General features: G+C 36.0%; 3 protein-coding genes across 3 annotated transcripts; all 3 read right to left on the bottom strand.

Moving 5' to 3' along the window:
* Positions 1-881: 881 nt before the first annotated feature.
* LOC131597790 (uncharacterized) lies at positions 882-4969 on the bottom strand. Its single transcript, XM_058870458.1, has 4 exons — positions 4909-4969; positions 2033-2097; positions 1587-1940; positions 882-1058 (listed from the first exon to the last, which is right to left on the bottom strand). The coding sequence occupies exons 1-4, from the start codon at positions 4967-4969 to the stop codon at positions 882-884; spliced, it is 657 nt and encodes a 218-aa protein (XP_058726441.1).
* On the bottom strand, positions 4795-9200 carry LOC131595127 (cellulose synthase-like protein D1). Its single transcript, XM_058867408.1, has 6 exons — positions 8423-9200; positions 7875-8304; positions 7201-7584; positions 6679-7054; positions 6196-6601; positions 4795-6099 (listed from the first exon to the last, which is right to left on the bottom strand). Exons 1-6 carry the CDS (start codon positions 9007-9009, stop codon positions 5127-5129), a joined length of 3156 nt encoding a protein of 1051 aa, XP_058723391.1. The 5' UTR covers positions 9010-9200; the 3' UTR covers positions 4795-5126.
* A 577-nt stretch (positions 9201-9777) lies between these two features.
* Positions 9778-10425, bottom strand: LOC131597789 (uncharacterized). The gene has a single exon (XM_058870457.1). It carries the CDS (start codon positions 10423-10425, stop codon positions 9778-9780), a length of 648 nt encoding a protein of 215 aa, XP_058726440.1.
* Between the last annotated feature and the right edge of the window lie 1590 nt (positions 10426-12015).

Below are 12015 nucleotides of genomic sequence, written 5' to 3'. Positions count from 1 at the left end.
GAAGTTCTGATGAGAAGCAAGGTTACCAATCCTGAACGAACTTATTCTGAAAAACTTGCTGAAACGCTGTTCAACTCAAAGCTCAGAAACTTCATCTTCATCAAAGCTCACTACATTGCTGTTGTAATATATTAGTGAGATTAAGCTTAAACGTTAAGAGAAATATCACTGTTGTGATTATAGCTTTTCAGAAGCAATTGTAATACTCTTATTTGATTACATTAATTTGTAAGTAACTAGAGTGATCAAGTGTTGATCAGGATACTCTAGGAAGTCTTAGCTTGTGTCTAAGCAGTTATAATTAGAGTGATCACGTGGTGGTCAGGATACTCTAAGAAAGTCTTAGCTTGTGTCTAAGCATTTGTTCCTAGAGTAATCAGGTTGTGATCAGGATACTCTAGAAGACTTAGTCGTGGGCTAAGTGGAAAACCATTGTAATCTGTTACGATTAGTGGATTAAATCCTCAGGTGAGGTAAATCACTCTGTGGGGGTGGACTGGAGTAGTTTAGTTAACAACGAACCAGGATAAAAATAACTCTGCAATTTATTTTTATCGTCTAAGTTTTTAGACTACACTTATTCAAACCCCCCCTTTCTAAGTGTTTTTCTATCCTTCAACAATTCTACCATAAGCCTTCATTTTATTCTAATAGATTATAAGTCAATATAATCAATTAAACGAGAAGAAACACATGTATAAATTAATTGATCAAAACATATCAATATGAAGTATATTCGTAAGATGAAGTGTAATACACTCTTTGAAATGTTAAAATAAATATATTCAAAATAAATCCAAACTCCTTGAAATGTAAATAAACTAATTAATTAGTAGGCTTATGTAACTCCATAAAACAAAACATAATTATCCATGTTTGAATCAATGACGGTCTTCATCATATTGCAGATCGTCATCTTGATCATATTGAAAATCATCATCTTGATCATATTGAAAATCTTCATCTTGATCATATTGAAGATCGTCATCATCTTGGAGATCTTCGTCATCTAGGAGATTTTCATCTTGTTCATGTTGAGGATCATCTTCGTTTGTAACCTATAAAGAAAAAAATTATAAATTAATATAAACACTAAAAAAATCACCTTTTTAAAGCCAAAGACACCAAAGAAGCAAATTTATTTCTATTCAAAGTGCAATAATTTACTAAGCATGCATTGAACATAATTAATCACATATTTAAACATCATTAACCGCAAATTTGTAAGTATTTCAAAGTATAGCCATGATGTCCATTATATCCATTATAAGTTTGCTAATTATTATTTTCAAATATATATGAAGATATATGGTTCTAACTATGTTAACATTGTCCATTATGTCCATTGCATCAAAATAATAGAACCGTTATAGATATATTTAATCTGTAAGAGGTCCTAACTATGTTAACCTTGTCCTAGGTAATATGCAAGTAGATTTTGTTGAGCCAACTCATGATAAACAAGATTTTAAGAAAACTTCCATGTTTCAAAAGCTAAAAGCACGATTGAACTCAAATCTTTATGAAATAGTAACTCAAAACTTAATAAAATAAATGCTAATTTTAATTAATATCAATTGTAGTACCTTTTGATGAACAGGAGTATAGGTTGATGTCGATGAGCGTGGTGTTGGAACATTATCATTGTGCAAAACTTCTCTCATCTTATCATCTACTTCCTCTTCAGTTAAATGTGGATTTTGTTGCATATACATGCTTTTCAAAAGTGCCTCCATTGCTCCTATCTTTTGTGCCATGTCCGAAATTTTACCATCATATTGCTTTTTTATTAAAGAAATTTCTTCATTTTTTTTCATTAATGATGGTGTGACAGTTCTTCCATAACATCTCACTCTACCAGGCTTTTCTTTTCCAAACAGTGATTGAAATGTTTCTGTTCCAGCTTCAGTTGAATTTTCAATAAATTCTTGAAGTTTATCCTAATACATCAAAATATCAGTTTTGAACAAAATTAAAAACAACATGTTCAACTAAAATGGCTTAAAAGCTTCAAAGACAGGGTCAGGAATACAGAAACAAAAACAACAATTGGACCGGAGAATGCGATTGCATTATAAGGGGTTCGATCTATATGCTCTACATTTTACAAGACGCTGAATAAGAATAACTTAAGTTATATAATTAGGCCGCGCTTCTAGTTTGTTGTCTTCTATAAAAATATACGGCCACACTTCAAAACCGTGGCATAAAATAAAAAAGCGACGATTATATTCATCCACGTTTCACTAACCGTCGTTTATGACTAATAGGCTACGGTTACATTGTACCCGCGTTTCCAGAACCGTAGCGTAAAGTAAATAAGGGACGGTTTTCCAGCTGTTGTATAGAAACTCTTCAACACGTATAAAAGCGTAGTCTATTATATTTTATGCTACGGTTTTCTAGCCGTTGCCTATTGTTCCGTTGCCTAAAGTCAAAAATGCTGTAGTGAGATTATATGCAATGCCTGGTAAGTCTCTTCTCTTTGAAAAATGAATTATTTTGTGTTGATATTTACTTTTATGTTTTTATGCTTTAAACAATTAAATCCGAACTCATAACTTTGGAAACTGTTGAACGGCAGTTCAATGCACTAGTCCCTGTGGAGACGATAATTTCCCGGATAAAAACTTCCATAACTTTTGTTGCTTGCCGCTTTACCGCTTCAATAATTGTCCTGCAACTAAAGTGATGATATTAATGTTGTGTTTAAGAAGCAATTGAATTATAAACCTTTGAGAACCCGTGGTACGGAGCAAGACTTGTTATTATGAAATTTATATGAAGGTGACGCCCTCGTGTGTATGTTTTAAATTGATTTGATTAGTATTATATTGCGAGTATTCTTTGTGGATTAGAAGGGTGTTCCAATATCCATCAAGAATCCAAACCTATTCATTTAGAAATTAGAGAGAACATTTGTGTGTGTTTTTCTTTCATCTACATCTAATTTCTTGATTAATACCTTGTGAATTAGAGTGTGTGTGTGTGTGTGTGTGCGTGTGAGATTTTTTGGCAGTGTTCATCATTTTCATCTTTAGTCATTTTTCATTGTTCTGGATCTTCATCTCTAAAAATTGATTGTTTGAGGGAGAGTAGTGGTACATTAGGGTATCTAATATTTTTGTGTGAAGTTTCTTGTTTGTAACAGGTGCATGTATCATTTCTTGAATGCATCTAGCCTCTTATTGGTATCTATTAAGAAAAGAGTTTCACTATACTCCATAAAAGACTTTGGCAAAGTCAAGTAAAAATTGTTCGTAAGGCGGAGTTGGATGTTGTCAAACTTTGGTGAGATTATGGAAAGACTATTTGCAAACAAAGTAGGGAGTTGTCTATGTTTTACTGGTAGCATTTGTTCAAAAAAGAAATCAGTGGGATCAGGTGGATTACCACACAAGAATACTTGGAGCAGATTATTGTGGGTAGCAAGGTTATTAAATCAAGATCTTTGAGAATGTTGTTTTTGTTAGTAGTTTGGGTGTCTGAATCAATAGAGGAAATTATCGTGTGATATTTTATTGTAATCAAAATGCTTGTATCAAACTTTTCAAAATAGTGGAAGATCGTGATTATTTCCCAGTGGTTCTTTAACACCATTGAAGAGTGGAGCAGACAAAGCGAGGATGAACGACGAACCACTACATATCTATGTGTATCTTTTCTCTCTTCCCTTACCTCCTTAATTTTCCAGCATTCTTTAATATTGCTATTGCATTATTGTATCATTTGTATGTCATTTAGGTTAGACCGTGCTTGTAGAGATTTAATGTGTAAGCTTAAGTCTGCGATGGATCAATCTTATTGGATTATCATGAGTCCAATTATGCCTTGAATGAGTATCTATGTAAAATGTTTTTAAATCGTTTTGTTTAAAGCGGCTTTGGTTATCTTGTAATTGACTTGCATTAGGAGTAATCAAGTCCTTAGTGATATCTTGTAATAATTCAGTGGGTTTGATTCATTTAGATGCTTCCAAGCTCTCTTGGTGTTTGTGTTTTTCTTTTGCGCATCTTAAAATTTTTGATTTCGTTTATTGAACCTAAAAGGCTTTTGAAATTGTCATTTTGGGGATATGTCTATTCGAAACCCCCTCCCTTCTAGACCTCTTTATGTCCATATTCTCATCCAACATCCCCGCATCTTACGCCTAAAGAATAGCGAGTTGTTACAACCACCCCACTATATAATGGAAAAGCACATCATTCTCCAAGCACACAATTCAAATTCAAACTTCACTCACTCATCTTATTCAGATACTGACTTTAATGTTGGAGTGCTAACATTGTAGGTCAGATCCTCTATATTACTGCATTGAAAGCTCAAGTATACCGTTGCTCCTCACAACCTCCAATCTCTGAATTTACCTAATTTTTTTTTATAATTTACATGTGTTTATTCTTTCTATGCTTAAAAAATAACGGAGAGATTTCATTTCTGATTTCATTTCTCTCCCACATGCTATGGCATCAAGAATCTTCAAAACAAAATTTAAGATAGAGGAATTTTGTTTGAATGCTCTTGGGGGCTATTATCTAAGCTATTCATGGTGCAGTGTTTGTGATGCGCAAGTTTAGTGTATGAAGAATGTAGATAAAAAATTATAGAATGAAGCTTTGCCTATGAATAGAAAAATGCTGGAGTTCAATGATTTCACTTTAGTCCATTTTTAAAATTTAAAGGTGAGTGATTAATTCTTGGACTATGTATGTTGTTGCAGCAATATTAGAAGGATCACATGCAAATGAGGTTTTGAAAGTTTCCTTTATGCATGATAAGGACAGTGTGAAGGTATATAATAAAATCTAAAACTTTATAAATAATTTAATACACAAAATATCTCTACATATCAAGAATAATGTTAAATGACTCTCTTCTTATTTCTCTGTACATTCTTCACTTTCTTACCCTCCCACCATCCTTTGTTTTGCAAATATCTATCTATAAAGTTGAAAAAAACATAATCCATTTCTCACTTCTATTTCTTGTCACATTGCAACATTCTTATATATGATACCTAAACACTTATAGCAACTTCATGAACAAAAACCTTATGTCAATCAGAAGAAATGTTCTAGGCTTCGGAATCGGTATATGTATACATGACGAATATACTTCCAATGCAATCATATTTCAATGTTTCCTCCTCCTCCTCCTCCTCCTCCTCCTCCTCCACCAGTATCAGGAGGATCGATCGAAATCCAAAGCAAAGCAATAGTAATGGAAAGCAGCCCTGACCAAACATAAACAATTGTTGGAACCCTTCCTCTCCTGCCCATCAACCCTTTAGCAAAAGGGTACATATGAGACAACACCCAAAAACTAAAGAACATGCTTCCCAACAGCTTGTTCCACTGAGGTATAACACTGTAAACTGTCCTCAAGAATCCCATGATAAGTGCGACGAGGTTGATGATAATAATCGTTAGCGGCATAATGAAGAGACTAGTCCATTTAACTAGGTAGAGATCCGCGTAAATGTCATCAACGTCTTCACCAGATGATTTTGTTGTTAACGTAAATGAAATCTCGATTCCTGCTATAACCTTTAATAGTCCCTGTATGACAGCAACAAGATGAGCACTGGTTCCACCAATGACCCAAAACTGTTCGTTTCTCCACCATTCTTCGAGGCCAATTCCCGACCATCGTACTTCAAGGAGTGAGATAAGAGTGAGTGTGATTGTAATGAGAAGAAGGTAGGTTAGAAATGCTACATTTAAGCCTTGGACGATGAATTGTCCGGAGAAAAGCGATAACGCTGGAATGAAGCAGTATACGACTAGAAATAGTGAGGTGAAAGGGTAGATTCCGACGTTAAGGTACGCGATTCTTTGTAGGAACTTGAGGCGTCTACTTGCGAAGATAGCGTTGTTTCTTGAGAAAAAGATTTCTACTGAGCCTGTTGCCCATCGTAGCACTTGGTGTAGACGATCAGTGAGATTTATAGGCGCTGTTCCGCGGAAAGCATCTCGTTTTGTGATGCAATATATCGATCTCCATCCACGGTTGTGCATTCTATAACCTGTTACGACATCTTCTGTCACGGATCCATAAATCCAACCTATTCTATCACCCCATTCTGTTTTATCTTCATACCTGCGTTAACACGCAAACACATTCATCGACGAGTCTTCAACAAAACAAGTGTTTGATAGAAAGAAAATGTTAACGAGAGATAACAAAGAAAATTACCAGCATGAGATGACAGCAATTGCTTCGGCTACAGTTGGAGCATCCAAGGGTGGACGCGGCATCAGCAATGCCCCAGCTGGTCTACCATTCTTCACAGATTTATGATCAGCAAGTGGCCTAGCTTGGAACTCAGCTACAGGTATCGAATCCGTGAACATAGTCGAGTTTCCAAATTTTTGGGGTAAACCCAATTCTGAGTCAGATGTTAAAGGCTCGCTATCATCGTCTTCCAAATGTAACCTTGCTTGATTTGGATTATGATTCACCTTGGTTTTTACTCTGCCAAACACACCTGTGTGTTCAATGAATCTCGGTGGTTCAAATCCATAGAGTGCATATCTCCTAAACATGCAACCTGTTCCCACATACATTGGACCTTGTAGTCCATCCAATGCTCTCATATTTCCTAATGAAATATACATCGTTAAATATAACCCGACAAAACATACACAAAGGCTAAATATAGATGAAAGCTTGAATTACCATCGAAGAAGACAGTGTTGTGATTTGCATATCGATCAGAGGGATCAATGCCTTCGAATCTTTGTGGAAACTGTATGTAACATACGCGGTCACCTCCGCGGTCTAACATGAAGCACATTCCCTCCTTCAAAGCATGTGAGTTGTAGATGTAATGGTCACAATCCAAGTTGAGTATGAAAGGGCCGTTGGACAAAATAGCGGATGCTCTAACCATGGCGTTCATGGCTCCGGCTTTCTTGTTATGATCATACCCCGGTCGCTTCTCTCTTGAAACATATGCAAACATTGGAACCCTGATGTCCACTCCTGTGAAATCTAGTCTTTTCTCATCTGCATGGCCCATTACAGGGTCATGCTCCGGTACTTTACTCATCACCTGTTAAGATGGAAACATGGTCATTCAATATTCTCTATGATAAAATTTTGAAGACTCTAGCAGAGAGAGCTGAACCAGCTCCTTTGCGGGAGACTCGTTATGAGTCAACATCATTCTAGCACCAATCTGATGAAAGAAAATGGTACCTGCAAGATTCCAGCATGGTCACCTTTAGCATGATCAGCCGTAGGATTAAGCCAAGTTCCCGGCCAATGAGTACCATCAGCCATCCATGTTGCTTTAGGGACATCAACAGTCTGATCAGGTGGTAAAACTCCACCATTTTTCTCCTTAAGTAATTGCTTTTCTTTCTTCTCTTCTCTAGAATTATATGATTTACTTCTTTTCCTTATCACCTCAGGAAGTCCATTGATTCTCACCTTAAATTCATCGTATTCTCTCTTCATCCATCTTCTATCCTTTACGAAATCAGGCCGTTTCTTGTTCTTTGTCGGGTCTTTCTTTAAGTTGAAGTAAGCGTCTGGGTTTCTTGGTTCAATGTTGTGTTTCTTACAAAACGGTACCCAAATCTGTGAACATGTGTCTATTGTATCATAATGAATCGAAACAAAGTAAAACATGTTACATTGTATCAAATATTATTAGTCTCGTCTTTTTTATTCACATCTAACGAATTGCCGATATGTTCAGATAAATTAGACATTTACATCTATGTAATATTATGCCCAATACTTACGCGCATTTAATGAAGTAACGTTTGAAATTTTTTTTACTAAATCACGACTCAATCATTTATGAAATATCTTATATGCACCTTACCACAGTGTCAATTGATGCTTATTGAAGAATATAAACAAACCTCAGCAAATTTGACAGCTTCAGCCATGGCTTCAAAAGTGAGAATAGCACCACCATCATCCGAAATATAGCATGACACCTTTTCAATAGGATAGTCTACACAAAGAATGGAAAGAATGGTGTTCGCCGTGACAAGAGGCGGTTCCTTCTCAGGATCAGCTGTCGAAACAAAAACATCCATGCCAGGTAAATCTGACCGACCAGTTGGATTCGAAGGAGTAGGTTGATCAAACTTGTCATACAAGGCCTCGAGATCGGCACTTCGATTTATAGGATTCAATTTGGGGAGAATATCAAGAAGCCATGAGAAAGCAAACCAAAGTTCACAAACAATTGATATCCCCCATAACCACATTGCATCATAATTCGGATTCTGAACTCGCCAGGCTAAGAAAAATGCAAGAACTATCATACGCACAAAAATCAACAACCTGTATTCAAAGAAAAGTTATTAGTAACTCATGCAGAATTTTGTTGTAAAAGCCGAATATTAATGTTTGAATCAAAGTTTTGAACTTATGTATTCATAAACAATAGTGCTTCATTTACCTGTAAGGACTGAGTATAGCTCCTGGAATATTAACTTTCCTTGTTAATGGTTTCCAAGGTTTGTCCAAAAAATCTGACATGCTCATTCCATCTTCTCCATAATGATTTTCATCATCTTGCCAAAATGCATTACCGATTCCATAAGTCCCCTTTGTCTCGAACAACCATCGATTATGATCAAAATCTTGTGTCTGGCTCCTCAATAACATGGACTTATTATTCCCCGAATTCAAAATGGACATTCTTCTATCCATTTTCGGTCCACCACCACCACCATCACCACCCCCGCTATTTCCCATTCCTTGTTGTTGAGACTCCGAGGCAAACCTAGTTGCCCCGTATGATCCACTAACACCATCCTGCTTGGAATCCGAGGTTTCAGGCTGGTTATCTGGTGTTAGTGGCATCATAACGGTGTAATTGATGTAATCATTTTGGCCCGCGAACTCTCCAGATAAATCAATGTCATCGTCTCTTGACAGACTCACAACCCTCCCGCTTGATGTCCGGCGATTAAATTTCACTCCTTGTGGTGGCCGGCCACCCGAGGAGGATGATTTTGGTGGCGAATTTGAAGATCTAGGCATCTCTTACATTCATGTATACATATGTTTATATTTGTTGAAAAGTTTTTGGAGTTTTGTTTGATGTAATGTAATGCAATGCAATACAATGTAATGTAGTTTGTTATTATTATTTCCTAGTAACAATAATTAAAGTTGTTAGAATATTGGTTGAGAAAACAAGAACAAGAAATTCAATGGTTTGAAAATGGTTTCTTTTAGATGTTTTGAGTTTAGAAATTGTAACTCACCGGATTTCATCTCCTTAATTCATGCTCAACCTCTCTAACAAAAAGACACTCTCTCTTTCTGTTTCCTACTAGTTAGGTTGTTATGAACAACTAAATTATTTTAGGCCTATAAAAATTTCACAATATTAGAGAATTCTTTTAACATGACTTACAATTATCTTGCGATAAAAATCATTTAGATATCTTTGCAACTATGACTATAGTCACATTTACATGCATTTTATTGCAGAGTTCGCAGCTTGTCCACAATTAAAATTTGAGCAAATGGGATATGCTAGGCCAGAAATAGGCCAAACTAACTAGATTTTTTATAAGTGTATTTAGTTAAAAATGCAAGATTACGGATTATGGAAAAAAACCTTTTAAGCAAATCACACCGATCTATTTAAATAAATATAAATAAATTTAATATTACTAGAGCATTTGTTTCTCATCCTCACACCCCTTAATCCGAGTATTATACTAATCCCTAGAGTATTTGTTTCTGAATAAATTCAATAACAATCTCTTGATCTACATTTACTAAGGGTATGGCTTCAACTCATTTTGTAAAGTAATCTATTCCTATCAGGATGTATCTTTGACCTTTGGATGAAATAGGTCGAATCTCTTCAATTAAGTCTAATGTCCAGCCTCTAAACAGCCATGGCTTGATAATCGAATGAAGTTTGCTTGGAGGAGCATGTTGGACACTTGCATGCATTTGACACTCTTGACATCCCTTAGCAAACTCTATACAATCTTTCAACATAGTGGGCCAATACATTCCATAACGAAACACCAACCATTTCATTTTGTGGCCTGCTTGATGGGCTCCACAGACTCCACTATGGACACCAGATAGCGCCAAATATGCTTCACTTTCACCTAAGCATTTCAACAAGATTCCCTCAGGGGTTTTCTTGAATAGTTCATTCCCCATTAATAAATAAGACAATGCTCTGTACTTGATCTTTCTTTCTGTGTCCGTCGAAGTGTCTCTGACATATTTGATAATTGGACTCCTCCAATCTGTCTCTATTAGAGTGTCAACAGTCAATACTTCAAACTCTTCTTGGTTAGCAAAGCCTAACTGTGTAGTCTCCAAATCTATCGGAGATAATCTTGTAGTCATTGCTTTCCCTTTGACTTCGACCAACTCTTCTAATCTTTCTTTTGACACTTTATATCCAGATGTTATTTGTGCCATATCATTCGCCTCTTGATTTTTTTTATTCTGGGGACATGCTTTATATCCACATATTCGAATTTTTTAAGTAACCTATTTGCTATAACAAAGTACATAATCAAATTCTCCTTTATGCATTTGTACTCCTTCGTTAGTTGTTTTATTACCAATTCAGAGTCTCCTTTAATTTCGACTCTAGTTGCCCCCAATTCTAACAAAGCTTCAAGTCCTGCAAGCAAAGCTTCATACTCTGCCTCATTGTTTGAACATAGAGGGCCTTCGATTCTATACTTGAATTTTGTTGGAATTCCCTCAGGAGAAATTATCAGAACTCCAACACCACTATCATCTTTGTGTGTGGAGCCATCAAAGAACAATCTCCAAGGTTTTAGTTCAATAAAATGTTGATGGTTTTCGACCACTGCGTGGTCCACAATGAAATCTGACACTACTTGACCCTTCATTGCTTTTAAAGGCAAGAAGGCTAAAGAGTATTCAGTAAGGACTAATGCCCATTTGCCAATTCGACTGTGCAATATTGGCTTTGACAACATATGTTTAATAACATCAAAATGTGAAGAAACATAAACATCAACATGTTTTTATATAATATTTAAGTTTTGTAAAAGAGAAATACAAACAGAGGCAAAGCTTTTCTATAGCAGTGTATCTTGTCTCTGCATCATTTAATACTCTACTTAAATAATAAATGACTCTTTCGACGCCATCTTCATCCTCCTGTGCTAACATACTACCTATGGTAGTGTTAGATGCTGATATATACAATCTCATAGGTTTCTTTCCATTAGGGGGCGACAAGATGGGTGGATGCATCAAATACTGCTTAATCTTGCCGAAGGCTTCTTGATGTTCTTTGTTCCACTCAAACTTTCCTTGTTCCAGGCAAAGAAGGTGAAAAAAGGCTTGAATTCGACCACTTAGATTGGAGATGAATCTTCTCAGGAAGTTTATCTTTCCTAATAGTGACTGTAACTCCTTTTTTTGTTGATGGTGATTTTGTTTCCATGATAGCCTTTGTCTTGTTTTGGTTGATTTCTATCCCCTTTTTATTGACCACAAAGCCCATGAAATCTCCAACCTGCACAAAGAAGGCACATTTAGGGGGATTCATCTTCAATCCATGCTTTCACATTCTTTCGGATGATTGGCGAAGATGATTTAGATGAACTTTGTCTGATGTAGACTTTATCACAATGTCATCCATGTACACCTGCATAAAGGTTTCTATATAATCATGAAATATTGAATTCATTGCCCTTTGGTAAGTTGCCCCAGCATTCTTTAGGCCAAAAGGCATAACTACCCATTCATAGGTTCCTATTGCCCCAGGGCATCGAAAAGCTATTTTGGGCACATCTTTCTCAGCAATGAAGATCTGGTTATATCCAGAGTATTCATCTAACATACTAAGATACTCAAATCCTGCAGCTGAGTTAACTAGCATTTCTGCTACAGGCATTGGATACTCATCTTTAGGAGTTGTTGTATTTAGATCACGAAAATTTATGCATACCCTTAAAGAACCATTTTTCTTAATGATAGGTGTTATATTTGCAATCCATTCGACTTACCTTGTGGTCTTGATGAGCT

The sequence above is a fragment of the Vicia villosa genome, linkage group LG4 (assembly GCF_029867415.1).
Source record: "Vicia villosa cultivar HV-30 ecotype Madison, WI linkage group LG4, Vvil1.0, whole genome shotgun sequence".
In the NCBI taxonomy this organism is placed as follows: domain Eukaryota; kingdom Viridiplantae; phylum Streptophyta; class Magnoliopsida; order Fabales; family Fabaceae; genus Vicia; species Vicia villosa.
The sequence above is the reverse complement of the archived record's forward strand: the minus strand, read 5'-3'. Positions and strand labels throughout refer to the sequence as shown.